Source organism: Oncorhynchus mykiss, chromosome 17, assembly GCF_013265735.2.
Source record: "Oncorhynchus mykiss isolate Arlee chromosome 17, USDA_OmykA_1.1, whole genome shotgun sequence".
In the NCBI taxonomy this organism is placed as follows: Eukaryota; Metazoa; Chordata; class Actinopteri; order Salmoniformes; family Salmonidae; genus Oncorhynchus; species Oncorhynchus mykiss.
This window is the reverse complement of record NC_048581.1, coordinates 86,201,276-86,215,795: the sequence shown is the minus strand read 5'-3', so window position 1 is coordinate 86,215,795 and position 14,520 is coordinate 86,201,276. Positions and strand designations below refer to the sequence as shown.

Below are 14,520 nucleotides of genomic sequence, written 5' to 3'. Positions count from 1 at the left end.
CCGCAGACCCAGCCTCTACCTCTCCTGCTACAGACCCAGCCTCTACCTCTCCTGACCCAGACCCAGCCTCTACCTCTCCTGACCCAGACCCAGCCTCTACCTCTCCTGCTACAGACCCAGCCTCTACCTCTCCTGCTACAAACCCAGCCTCTACCTCTCCTGCTACAGACCCAGCCTCTACCTCTCCTGCTACAGACCCAGCCTCTACCTCTCCTGCTACAGACCCAGCCTCTACCTCTCCTGCTACAGACCCAGCCTCTACCTCTCCTGACCCAGCCTCTACCTCTCCTGCTACAGACCCAGCCTCTACCTCTCCTGACCCAGCCTCTACCTCTCCTGCTACAGACCCAGCCTCTACCTCTCCTGCTACAGACCCAGCCTCTACCTCTCCTGCTACAGACCCAGCCTCTACCTCTCCTGCTTACAGACCCAGCCTCTACCTCTCCTGCTACAGACCCAGCCTCTACCTCTCCTGCTACAGACCCAGCCTCTACCTCTCCTGCTACAGACCCAGCCTCTACCTCTCCTGCTACAGACCCAGCCTCTACCTCTCCTGACCCAGACCCAGCCTCTAACTCTCCTGCTACAGACCCAGCCTCTACCTCTCCTGCTTACAGACCCAGCCTCTACCTCTCTTGCTACAGACCCAGCCTCTACCTCTCCTGCTACAGACCCAGCCTCTACCTCTCCTGCTACAGACCCAGCCTCTACCTCTCCTGCTACAGACCCAGCCTCTACCTCTCCTGCTACAGACCCAGCCTCTACCTCTCCTGCTACAGACCCAGCCTCTACCTCTCCTGCTACAGACCCAGCCTCTACCTCTCCTGCTACAGACCCAGCCTCTACCTCTCCTGCTACAGACCCAGCCTCTACCTCTCCTGCTACAGACCCAGCCTCTACCTCTCCTGCTACAGAACCAGCCTCTACCTCTCCTGCTACAGACCCAGCCACTACCTCTCCTGCTACAGACCCAGCCTCTACCTCTCCTGCTTACAGACCCAGCCTCTACCTCTCCTGCTACAGACCCAGCCTCTACCTCTCCTGCTACAGACCCAGCCTCTACCTCTCCTGCTACAGACACAGCCTCTACCTCTCCTGCTACAGACACAGCCTCTACCTCTCCTGCTACAGACACAGCCTCTACCTCTCCTGCTACAGACCCAGTCTCTACCTCTCCTGCTACAGACACAGCCTCTACCTCTCCTGACCCAGCCTCTACCTCTCCTGCTACAGACCCAGCCTCTACCTCTCCTGCTACAGACCCAGCCTCTACCTCTCCTGCTACAGACCCAGCCTCTACCTCTCCTGCTACAGACCCAGCCTCTACCTCTCCTGACCCAGACCCAGCCTCTAACTCTCCTGCTACAGACCCAGCCTCTACCTCTCCTGCTTACAGACCCAGCCTCTACCTCTCCTGCTACAGACCCAGCCTCTACCTCTCCTGCTACAGACCCAGCCTCTACCTCTCCTGCTACAGACCCAGCCTCTACCTCTCCTGCTACAGACCCAGCCTCTACCTCTCCTGCTACAGACCCAGCCTCTACCTCTCCTGCTACAGACCCAGCCTCTACCTCTCCTGCTACAGACCCAGCCTCTACCTCTCCTGCTACAGACCCAGCCTCTACCTCTCCTGCTACAGACCCAGCCTCTACCTCTCCTGCTTACAGACCCAGCCTCTACCTCTCCTGCTACAGAACCAGCCTCTACCTCTCCTGCTACAGACCCAGCCACTACCTCTCCTGCTACAGACCCAGCCTCTACCTCTCCTGCTTACAGACCCAGCCTCTACCTCTCCTGCTACAGACCCAGCCTCTACCTCTCCTGCTACAGACCCAGCCTCTACCTCTCCTGCTACAGACACAGCCTCTACCTCTCCTGCTACAGACACAGCCTCTACCTCTCCTGCTACAGACACAGCCTCTACCTCTCCTGCTACAGACCCAGTCTCTACCTCTCCTGCTACAGACCCAGCCTCTACCTCTCCTGCTACAGACACAGCCTCTACCTCTCCTGACCCAGCCTCTACCTCTCCTGCTACAGACCCAGCCTCTACCTCTCCTGCTACAGACCCAGCCTCTACCTCTCCTGCTACAGTACCTGTTGATGAAGTTGCCCAGGTTATTGAGCAGCTCAGAGTTGTTCTTGGTGGCCATGTCGACCCAGGAGAAGGCCGAGTCCTGTCCCTCGGGACGGAGGTACAGCAGGTAGAATCGCCACACGTCAGAGGGGATGCCCGTATCCTTGGCCATGTCACCAAACACACCAACACCTCGACTCTTAGAGAACTTGGTGTCCTCGTAGTTCAGGTACTCTGAGAGGAAACACCGACACGGTGGCTCATTTCATCTTATCCACAACGACTGGGGATTCAACTGGGTAACAACGGCTGAACATGAACAGTCAACAACCACAGTGGTCAAACTAAAAATGAAATATCTGAAATATTAAATTGTATTGTCTGTAACATTAATAGGGATTTCAAGTTTGACCAACACTAAAGCCCTTTGTGTGTGTGTGTGTGTGTGTGTGTGTGTGTGTGTGTGTGTGTGTGTATGTGTGTGTGTGTTACCTGTAGCCACCAGGTGGTTGACCAGTGTATAGTTGTCCTGTGCTCCCAGTAGAGAGCAGGGGAACACCACACTGTGGAACGGAACATTGTCCTTGGCCATGAAGTTATACAGCTCCACCTGGTGGTAGAATACAGGAATTACATGAAGTTATACAGCTCCACCTGGTGGTAGAATACAGGAATTACATGATGTTATACAGCTCCACCTGGTGGTAGAATACAGGAAATACACGATGTTATACAGCTCCACCTGGTGGTAGAATACAGGAATTACATGTTATACAGCTCCACCTGGTGGTAGAATACAGAAATTACACAAAGTTATACAGCTCCACCTGGTGGTAGAATAAAGGAATTACAGATCCAAACATGTCTGGAATTTATCAGAAATTCAGTCCTGGGTGGCTGCTATGTATGAAGGATTGTTTTCAGAATTAACACACCTGACTGAGCGAACCGTGGTTGATTAGTTGAATTTGATATGATTAAGTGTTGATTCACTGGGGAGACTAGAAGGCTGTAGAACTGAAGTCTGTAGCTGGGTGGAGTTGGGTTTAAAGAGACCAGAAGGCTGTAAACATCACAGAGATTGGTAGACACACTGTACCTGCTGTGGGTTCTTCCACCACTTCTCCCATTGGTCAGTGTAGTTGGCTGTGATGGACAGGTAACCAATAGGAGCGTCAAACCACACGTAGAACACCTGGAGACGAAAGAAGAGGAAGATGATTACTTCCTGAATGGGGGGGAGAGAGAAAACAGGGTGTGTGTGTTCAAGAGAATGAGAGAGAGAGATAAAGAGAAATAGAGAGACAATGAGAAAGAGAGACAACGAGAAAGAGAGAGAGCTAGAGAAAGAGAGCTAGAGAAAGAGAGAGCGCTAGAGAAAGAGAGAGCGCTAGAGAAAGGGAGCGCTAGCGAAAGAGAGAGCGCTAGAGAAAGAGAGAGAGCGCTAGAGAAAGAGAGAGAGCGCTAGAGAAAGAGAGAGAGCTAGAGAACGAGAGCTAGAGAAAGAGAACGAGAGCTAGAGAAAGAGAACGAGAGCTAGAGAAAGAGAACGAGAGCTAGAGAAAGATAACGAGAGCTAGAGAAAGATAACGAGAGCTAGAGAAAGAGAACGAGAGCTAGAGAAAGAGAGAGAGCTAGAGAGAGAGAAAACTACTGAAGGTTGAGTTTGTCTGGTACCTTGTCAGAGAAGTCGGGGTGAGGTACAGGGGTTCCCCACTTCAAGTCTCTGGTGATGCAGCGGGGTTTGAGTCCGTCCCTCACCCAGGATCTGGTGATCTGTTTGGCATTGGCCGTCCAGTCCCCTGACCCAGTAGACCTCTCCAACCACTGCTCCAACTCAGCCTCCAACTGACCACAGAGACAGAGTGGTATACGAGAGAGAGCGAGAGAGAGAGAGAAAGAAAGAGAGTGAAAGAGAGAGAGAGAGAAAGAGAGTGAAAGAGAGAGAAAGAGTGAGAGAAACAGAGAGAGAGAAACAGAGAGAGAGCGAGAAACAGAGAGAGAGAGAAACAGAGAGAGAAAAAGAGACAGGGTGGTATACGAGAGAGAGAGAGAGAGAGCGAGAGAGAGAAAAAAAAGGTACGGGAGGAAGAGATAAACAAGCACCTTAGTTAAAACACCTATAACATCTTAGCTTATTATGTGGACTTAGAGACAAACTAACATGGTGGGAAATTTGAAAGACTGTGTGTACCTTGGGCAGGTCCAGGAACAGGTGTTTGGAGGATTGGACTACAGGAGTCTGACTACACACCTTACAAGTAGGCTCCTGTAGAGAGAGAGGACACATCACTAAGGCCTTGTAGTGGATGAGAGAGAGAACACATCACTAAGGCCTTGTAGTGGAGGAGAGAGAGAACACATCACTAAGGCCTTGTAGTGGAGGAGAGAGAGAACACATCACTAAGGCCTTGTAGTGGAGGAGAGAGAGAACACATCACTAAGGCCTTGTAGTGGAGGAGAGAGAGAACACATCACTAAGGCCTTGTAGTGGAGGAGAGAGAGAACACATCACTAAGGCCTTGTAGTGGAGGAGAGAGAGAACACATCACTAAGGCCTTGTAGTGGAGGAGAGAGAGAACACATCACTAAGGCCTTGTAGTGGAGGAGAGAGAGAACACATCACTAAGGCCTTGTAGTGGAGGAGAGAGAGAACACATCACTAAGGCCTTGTAGTGGAGGAGAGAGAGAACACATCACTAAGGCCTTGTAGTGGAGGAGAGAGAGAACACATCACTAAGGCCTTGTAGTGGAGGAGAGAGAGAACACATCACTAAGGCCTTGTAGTGGAGGAGAGAGAGAACACATCACTAAGGCCTTGTAGTGGAGGAGAGAGAGAACACATCACTAAGGCCTTGTAGTGGAGGAGAGAGAGAACACATCACTAAGGCCTTGTAGTGGAGGAGAGAGGGTGACCCTTGCGTCAGCAACTTGCTGGCGCTTCCTGGGGGGGGGCACCCCAGGGTTACTGTTACCCACGGCACCCCAGGGTTACTGTTACCCACGGCACCCCAGGGTTACTGTTACCCACGGCACCCCAGGGTTACTGTTACCCACGGCACCCCAGGGTTACTGACGTCCTCGGAAATGTGATGAAACTTAAATTAACTAATTGAATGTAACCAGGGCTTTCTCCTATAGAGCTCCATTTTAATGGAATGGTCTGCCTACCCATGTAAGAGACGCAGACTCAGTCTCAACCTTTAAGTCTTTACTGAAGACTCAGTCTCAACCTTTAAGTCTTTACTGAAGACTCATCGCTTCAGTGGGTCATATGATTGAGTGTAGTCTGGCCCAGGAGTGTGAAGGTGAACGGAAAGGCTCTGGAGCAACGAACCGCCCTTGCTATCTCTGCCTGGCCGGTTCCCTACTCTCCACAGGGATTCTCTGCCTCTAACCCTATTACAGGGGCTGGGTCACTGGCTTACTAGTGCTCTTCCATGCCATCCCTAAGAGGGGTGCGTCACTTGAGTGGGTTGAGTCACTGACGTGACCTTCCTGTTCGGGTTGGTACCCCCCTTGGGTTGTGCAGTGGCGGAGATTTTCGTTGGCTGTACTCGGCCTTGTCTCAGGATGGTAAGTTGGTGGTTGAAAATATCCCTCTAGTGGTGTGGGGGCTGTGCTTTGGCAAGGTGGGTGGGGTTATATCCTGCCTGGTTGGCCCTGTCCGGGGGTATCGTCGGATGGGGCCACAGTGTCTCCCGACCCCTCCTGTCTCAGCCTCCAGTATTTATGCTGCAGTAGTTTATGTGTCGGGGGGGCTAGGGTCAGTCTGTTATATGTGGAGTATTTCTCCTGTCTTAAGTATGCTCTCTCTAATTCTCTCATTCTCCCTCCCCTCCCGGAGGACCATGCCTCAGGACTACATGGCATGATGACTCCTTGCTGTCCCCAGTCCACCTGGTCGTGCTGCTGCTCCAGTTTCAACTGTTCTGCCTGCGGCTATGGAACCCTGACCTGTTCACCGGACGTGCTACCTGTCCCAGACCTGTTGTTTTCAACTCTCTCTCTTTACTTCACTTGCTGTCTCCAACTCTGAATGATCGGCTATGAAAAGCCAACAGACATTTACTCCTGAGGTGCTGACCTGTTGCACCCTCTACAACCACTGGGATTATTATTATTTGACCCTGCTGGTCATTTATGAACATTTGAACATCTTGGCCATGTTCTGTTATAATCTCCACCCGGCACAGCCAGAAGAGGACTGGCCACCCCACATAGCCTGGTTCCTCTCTAAGTTTCTTCCTAGGTTCCTTCCTTTCTAGGGAGTTTTTCCTAGCCACCGTGCTTCTACACCTGCATTGCTTGCTGTTTGGGGTTTTAGGCTGGGTTTCTGTACAGCACTTTGAGATATCAGCTGACGTAAGAAGGGCTATATAAATAAATGTGATTGATTGATATGAATGTAATTGTCATGTTTGTATTCCTTCAACAGCTCATAAACAGAATAACATTTTGATGTCTTACTGTACGTGGATTTCTCGTTACAGAGTCGCTGTGCCGCCAGATGTGACCTTCTACCTAGTGGTTAGTGCGTTGGACTAGCAGCCTAAAGGTTGCAAGTTCAAATCCCCGAGCTGACAAGGTACAAATCTGTCGTTCTGCCCCTGAACAAGGCAGTTAACCCACTGTTCCTAGACCAGTTAACCCACTGTTCCTAGGCCGTCATTGAAAATAAGAATTTGTTCTTAACTGACTTGCCTAGTTAAATAAAAGGTAAAATAAATAAAAAGTGGATAGATGAGATTGGGAACTTTTATACATTTTGTTCTATAGTATTTTCTAGGCCAATCAGAGTGATGCTAATTAAACGATACGGGTTATTGACATTTTGGTTCCGCTTGGGGACGAATAGAATGAGTCGCTCTTTTCATTGTGATTTCAATGTAAATATTAGTAGGCATCCTCACAAAAGATGTGTGTCAAATCCCATTCTTCAGCTTCAGTCTCCTTGACGTTGTCTCCATGGTTTTTAGACGTTTGGGACGACTCTATTACTTCCTTCCATTGTACCAGGAAAACTAAACCAAGCGCCGCAAAAAGTATTTGAAAATATTCAACCCAGATCTGTCTGGATCAGGTAAACTCCATTGATTGATTAATTGATTGATTCATTGATTGATCAATCAATCAATCAATCAACCAATTAATCAATCAATCAATCAATTCATTGATTAATTGATAGATAATGGCCGTGTTCCAGAACATAGACGTTGCTGAAGCCTGACAGATCTACAACTTACAGATGTTTAGATCTTACAACGCCTGGATAGGTATTTTAAGTATCAGATAACCAAATCTGATGTTGAAGCAATTTGTCAGTCGATGAAGAGGCACGTAACCATTGGCTGTTGCGTCGTCTAGCCTTCGCTGTGGAACGTGCCCCCTATAAAAGGTCTCTCCAGCACCTCACCCGTAGCTCCACAGCGTTGATAAGCTTGCCACACTTGTCACACTGGTCCCCTCGGGCCTCTGGGTAAGAGCAGAAGGGACATGTTCCCTCGACGAAGCGGTCGGCTAGAAAACGCTGGCACGCCTCGCAGCGCAGCTGCTCCACAATGTCTTCAAGTAGGAAGCCTCGCTCATGGAGACGCCAGAAGATGTTCTGGGCTATCCTGAGAGAGAGAGAGAGAGAGAGAGAGAGAGAGAGAGAGAGAGAGAGAGAGAGAGAGAGAGAGAGAGAGAGAGAGAGGATACTTATTCACAAATACAATTCAAAACACCTTCAAAGTTTTCTATCATTCGTACAAACCCCTGAAGAAAATGAATCCACACTAATTCTCCACACAATAGTTTTGATGCGATCAGTCCCTGTTTGAACAGCGGAAGAGGAAGAGGAAGCCGTGTTGCAGAACCCTTTGACATGTCTAGCTACCACACTCCCAGTGTATTGCTAATGTACAGTACCAGTCAAAAGGTTTGGACACACCCACTCAAAGGTTTCTCTTTATTTTTTACTATTTTCTACATTGTAGAATAATAGTGAAGACATCTAAACTATGAAATAACACATATGGTATAGCAGTAACCAAAAAAAGTGTTAAATAAATCTAAATATATTTTATATTGTAGATTCTTCAAAGTAGACACCCTTTGCCTTGATGACAGCGTTGCACACATTCTCTCAACCAACTTCATGGTTGAGTCACCTGGAATGCATTTGAATTAACAGGTGTATCTTGATAAAACATATTTCTTTCTTAATGTGTTTGAGACAATCAGTTGTGTTGTGACAAGGTAGGGGTGGAAGACAGCCCTATTTGGTAAAATACCAAGTCCATATTATGGCAAGAACAACTCCATACCCCACCTTTGCCCTCAGAACAGCCAAACCAGTGTGCCTGGCACCTACTACCACACCCCGTTGAAAGGCACTTCAATATTGTATCTTGTCAATTCACCCTCTGAATGGCACATACCCAATCCATGTCTCAATTATCTCAAGGCTTAAAAATCCTTCTTTAACCCGTCTCCTCCCCTTCATCTACACCGGCTGAAGTGGATTTAACAAGTGACATCACTAAGGGATCATAACTTCCACCTGGATTCACCTGGTCAGTCTGTATCATGGAAAGAGCAGGTGTTCCTAAATGTTTTAGATCAGGTGCTGAATCCTCCTATATAATCCAGAGAATAGACAGAACTTCAACATGGAAATCCTACTGCCGCTACTCACTCAGTCTGCTTCTTTGTGGTGGTGCGGCCAAAGAAGTCAAAGTCGACCTGGAACCACTGGTAGATGGAGGCGTGGACAGCATGGTACTTGTCACAGATCTGCTGTGCTGTCAGACCTTCCTCACGGGCCTTGTTCTCTGTAGCTGTGCCGTACTCATCAGTCCCACACACATACAGTACATTCCAACCACGCAGACGACCATACCTGGGGGAGACAGACACAGAGAGACATTAAATGAATGTGTAAGTGAGAAACAGAGAGGAGAGATAGAAAAACACAAAAGAGGTCATGGAGACTTGGAGACACTATGGCTCAAGGGGTAGGATACTGAATAGTATAGTAGGGTAGTATAGTAGGGTAGTGTACAGTATAGTAGGGTAGTGTACAGTATAGTAGGGTAGTGTACAGTATAGTAGGGTAATGTACAGTACAGTAGGGTAGTGTACAGTACAGTAGGGTAGTGTGGAGTAGTGTACAGTAGTGTAGGGTAGTGTACAGTATAGTAGGGTAGAGTACAGTATAGTAGGGTAATGTACAGTACAGTAGGGTAGTGTACAGTATAGTAGGGCAGTGTACAGTACAGTAGGGTAGTGTACAGTATAGTAGGGTAATGTACAGTACAGTAGGGTAGTGTACAGTATAGTAGGGTAGTGTGGAGTAGTGTACAGTAGTGTAGGGTAGTGTACAGTATAGTAGTGTACAGTATAATAGGGTAGTGTACAGTATAGTAGTGTACAGTATAATAGGGTAGTGTACAGTATAGTAGGATAGTGTACAGTAGGGTAGTGTACAGTAGGGTAGTGTACAGTATAGTAGGGTAGGTTACAGTATAGTAGGGTAGTGTACAGTATAGTAGGGTAGAGTAGGGTAGTGTACAGTAGAGTAGGGTAGTGTACAGTAGGGTAGTGTACAGTATAGTAGGGTAGTGTACAGTATAGTAGGGTAGTGTACAGTATAGTAGGGTAGTGTACAGTAGAGTACAGTAGGGTAGGGTAGTGTAGAGTAGGGTAGTGTACAGTATAGTAGGGTAGTGTACAGTAAAGTAGGGTAGTGTACAGTAGGGTAGTGTACAGTAGGATAGGGTCGTGTACAGTATAGTAGGGTCGTGTACAGTATAGTAGGGTCGTGTACAGTATAGTAGGGTCGTGTACAGTATAGTAGGGTAGTGTACAGTAAAGTAGGGTAGTGTACAGTACAGTAGGGTTGTGTACAGTAGAGTACAGTAGGGTAGTGTAGAGTAGGGTAGTGTACAGTAGGGTAGGGTAGTGTACAGTAGAGTAGTGTACAGTAGGGTAGGGTAGGGTAGTGTACAGTAGAGTAGGGTAGTGTACAGTAGGGTAGTGTACAGTAGAGTAGGGTAGTGTACAGTAGAGTAGTGTACAGTAGAGTAGGGTAGTGTACAGTAGGGTAGGGTAGGGTACAGTAGCGTATAGTAGAGTAGGGTAGTGTGTAGTAGGGTAGTGTACAGTAGGGTAGTGCACAGTAGAGTAGGGTACAGTAGGGTAGGGTAGTGCACAGTAGAGTAGGGTACAGTAGGGTAGTGTACAGTAGGGTAGGGTAGTGTACAGTAGAGTAGGGTAGTGTACAGTAGGGTAGTGTACAGTAGAGTAGGGTAGTGTACAGTAGAGTAGGGTAGTGCACAGTAGAGTAGGGTACAGTAGGGTAGGGTACGGTAGAGTAGAGTAGAGTAGAGTAGGGTGCAGTATGGTAGTGTATGGTACAGTAGGGTAGTGTAGGGCAGTGTAGTGTACAGTAGGGTAGTGTACAGTAGAGTAGGGTAGTGTACAGTAGAGTAGGGTAGTGTACAGTAGAGTAGGGTAGTGTACAGTAGGGTAGGGTACAGTAGCGTATAGTAGAGTACGGTAGTGTGTAGTAGGGTAGTGTACAGTAGGGTAGTGCACAGTAGAGTAGGGTACAGTAGGGTAGGGTAGTGCACAGTAGAGTAGGGTACAGTAGGGTAGTGTAGGGCAGTGTAGTGAACAGTAGGGTAGGGTAGTGAACAGTAGAGTAGGGTACAGTAGGGTAGTGTAGGGTACAGTAGGGTAGTAGTGTGTTATCCACCTGGCAAAGACGTCAGCGCTGAGCACACAGCCGATGATGTTGCCCAGATGAGGGACGTTGTTAACATAAGGCAAGGCACTGGTCACTAGGACGTTCCTCTTGCCCTCCTGAGGAAGACTGGTAAGAAAACAGCCCATCAGAAAGACACTTACAGCAGTTCCCTCATTTTTTGTTCTTAACTGACTTGCCTAGTTAAATAAAATAAATCATAAAGAACAATATAGGGACTTATTGGATTTGTGCAGACAGTGGCAAGTCAAATTCAAGGGCTTTCAAGCACTAATATCTTTTCAGGGACCATTAACTATTACAAATTGATTTTATGCAATTACTTCTTGTCTCCACCAGATGGAAGTAGATTGTCACAACCTCATGGGGGAAAAAAACCTTGTAGTCATCGCTAACTTACAAGTTCTACTCAATAATACGTTGTTTCATGGTCAACTGGGTTTATTTTCTGCAAACTTAAACATGTGTATATATTTGTATGAACATAACAAGATTCAACAACTGAGACATAAACTGAACAAGTTCCACAGACATGTGACTAACAGAAATGGAATAATGTGTCCCTGAACAAAGGCAGGGGGATAAAATCAAAAGTAACAGTCAGTATCTGGTGTGGCCACCAGCTGCATTAAGTACTGCGGTGCATCTCCTCCTCATGGACTGCACCAGATTTGCCAGTTCTTGCTGTGAGATGTTACCCCACTCTTCCACCAAGGCACCTGCAAGTTCCTGGACATTTATGGGGGAAATGGCCCTAGCCCTCACCCTCCGATCCAACAAGTTCTAGAAGTGCTCAGTGGGATTGAGATCCAGGCTCTTCGCTGGCCATGGCAGAACACTGACATTCCTGTCTTGCAGGAAATCACGCATAGAACGAGCAGTATGGCAGGTGGCATTGTCATGCTGGAGGGTCATGTCAGGATGAGCCTGCAGGAAGGGTAACACATGAGGGAGGAGGATGTCTTCCCTGTAACGCACAGCGTTGAGATAGCTTGTTGTCATTGCAGGCACAGTCCGATGATGCTGTGACACACCGCCCCAGACCATGACTGACCCTCCACCTCCAATCGATCCCGCTCCAGAGTACAGGCCTCGGTGTAACGCTCATTCCTTCAACGATAAACGCGAATCCGACCATCACACCTGGCGACTCGTCAGTGAAGAGCACTTTTTGCCAGTCCTGTCTGGTCCAGCGACGGTGGGTTTGTGCTCATAGGCGACGTTGTTTCCTATGATGTCTGGTGAGGACCTGCCTTACAACAGGCCTACAAGCCCTCAGTCCAGCCTCTCTCAGCCTATTGTGGACAGTCTGAACACTGATGGAGGGATTGTGCGTTCCTGGTGTAGCTCTGGCAGTTGTTGTTACTATCCTGTACCTGTCCCGCAGGTGTGATGTTCGGATGTACCGATCCTGTGCAGGTGTTGTTACACGTGGTCTGCCACTGCGAGGACGATCAGTTGTCCATCCTGTCTCCCTGTAGCGCTGTCTTAGGCATCTCACAGTACAGACAATGCAATGTATTGTCCTGGCCACATCTGCAGTCCTCATGCCGCCTTACAGCATGCCTAAGGCAAGTTCACGCAGATGAGCAGGGACCCTGGGCATCTTTCTTTTGGTGTTTTTCGGAGTCAGTAGAAAGGCCTCCTTAGTGTCCTAAGTTTTCATAACTGTGACCTTCATTGCCTACCGTCTGTAAGCTGTTAGTGTCTTAACGACCGTTCCACAGGTGCATCTTCATTAATTGTTTATGGTTCATTGAACAAGCATGGGAAACAGTGTTTAAACCCTTTACAGTGAAGATCTGTGAAGTTATTTGGATTTTTACAAATTATCTTTGAAAAGAGAAGATCCTGAAAAAGGGATGTTTCTATTTTTGTTGAGTTTATACACATGAGTGGAAACTGAAGTCAGTGCTGATGATGTTGTAATTTGAGACGTGATGAGCAGAGCTTTGAGACATGCCTACTGGTGAACACATATTTCCTAGGTCACGTTACTACACAATTCCATCTCAATGACTGTTTTTATTGGATATTTGGGAATCTACTACTTAACAGCTATGAAAAAAGTATCTTGCTACCGGCTGGCAGCTTTGGTGTCGCCGAGGAGGGGCTGTGTGAGGAAAACGACACGTGAGTGGAACCCAGAACTGACACATGTTTTGTACCTTACACGGTGTGTGAGTTGGTGGGCTCCAGTGATGAGGTGGTATAAAAAGGTGAGTAAAACATTAATATATACTGAACAAAAATATAAAACACAACAGGTGAAGTGTTGGTCCCATGTTCCATGAGCCGAAATAAAAACATCCCAGAAATGTTCCGTGAGCACAGAAAGGCAGGATCTAAATTGTTCCTGGCATTTTAGAGTTTCGATGTGATGCTTGGCGGCGCCTAGTCAGTCAGTTCTGTACCTGCCTGGCTGAGTGGCGGTGGAATGAGCGAGCTCACCCGGCAACACAGAGAAACACGCGAGGCAATAAAACTCTGTAGTCTGCCTGGAGTTGAATTCGCGAGACCAATCCATTTTTTTATATTTTCCTAAACATATTTGATCATTATCTGTTCTCCTCTTAAATTTCAATTCAAGTACTAACTTGTGAAAAATGAGTTAAACAGCTGAAGCTCCTTGTGTGGACCCTGTGGACCCTGTGGACGCTGCGGACCCTGTGGACCCTGCGGACCCTGTGGACCCTGTGGACCCTGCGGACCCTGTGGACCCTGCGGACCCTGTGGACCCTGTGGACCCTGCGGACCCTGTGGACCCTGTGGACCCTGCGGACCCTGTGGACCCTGCGGACCCTGTGGACCCTGTGGACCCTGTGGACCCTGCGGACCCTGTGGACCCTGTGGACCCTGTGGACCCTGCGGACCCTGTGGACCCTGCGGACCCTGCGGCGTACTCACATAGGGTGTTGTCTCTCTGGAACCATGGGTAAGTCTGTAAGTCCTTTACCCCAGGTGACAGCGGCAGACTGGATCTCTTCCTCTGACAGCACACAATCATCATCATCACCCTGGAGGACAGAAAATACATCACAGTCCTGTCATCATCACCCTGGAGGACAGAAATCAAACTGTAAAGCTAAAGAGAGAGAGAGAAATACTTGTTTATGAGGCTCTTTTCTTTTAATAATAATAATTTTTATTTAATTAAAATGTATATGGACTAAATATTCCTTAATACAACAGCAGTAGTGTTGTACCTGTATACATGATTATATGTACTGATATTATTAGTACTGGAATGAACTGGATTTCATTATCCTCATTGTACTGTATTTACTGAAATGCTGTACCACTATACCGCTTCGGCAATATCTACACATCTTATTTCATGCCAATAAGGCAATCAATCTGAGAGAGAGACAGGGAGAGAGACACGACAGAGGTAGAGAGATATGGAGAGAGGTGGAGAGATATGGAGAGAGGTGGAGAGATATGGAGAGATATGGAGAGAGGTGGAGAGATATGGAGAGAGGTGGAGAGATATGGAGAGAGGTGGAGAGATATGGAGAGAGGTGGAGAGATATGGAGAGAGGTGGAGAGATATGGAGAGGGGTGGAGAGATATGGAGAGAGGTGGAGAGATATGGAGAGAGGTGGAGAGATATGGAGGAGAGAGGTGGAGAGATATGGAGAGATATGGAGAGAGAGATATGGAGAGAGAGAGATATGGAGAGAGAGAGAGAGAA

General features: G+C 47.9%; 1 protein-coding gene across 8 annotated transcripts in view; it reads right to left on the bottom strand.

The window, feature by feature from the left end:
- Positions 1-14,520, bottom strand: part of mars1 (methionyl-tRNA synthetase 1) — a 54,622-nt gene that overhangs the window by 22,559 nt on the left and 17,543 nt on the right. For 7 of the 8 annotated variants that reach the window (XR_005037100.1, XR_005037099.1, XR_005037101.1 and 4 more), the window contains exons 7-16: positions 13,877-13,884; positions 13,734-13,841; positions 10,818-10,934; positions 8,757-8,960; positions 7,494-7,695; positions 4,272-4,346; positions 3,755-3,925; positions 3,177-3,272; positions 2,570-2,687; positions 2,098-2,311 (exon numbers count right to left, since the gene is read on the bottom strand). Coding sequence is in view for 5 of the 8 variants with exons in the window: in XM_036950852.1 (XP_036806747.1) it covers positions 2,098-2,311; positions 2,570-2,687; positions 3,177-3,272; positions 3,755-3,925; positions 4,272-4,346; positions 7,494-7,695; positions 8,757-8,960; positions 10,818-10,934; positions 13,734-13,841; positions 13,877-13,884 (1,313 nt within the window). In the remaining 3 variants the exon portion in view is untranslated. Of the gene's footprint in view, positions 1-2,097; positions 2,312-2,569; positions 2,688-3,176; positions 3,273-3,754; positions 3,926-4,271; positions 4,347-7,493; positions 7,696-8,756; positions 8,961-10,817; positions 10,935-13,733; positions 13,844-13,876; positions 13,885-14,520 lie in introns of all 8 variants that reach the window. The other variant, XM_036950848.1, reaches the window with a different exon arrangement.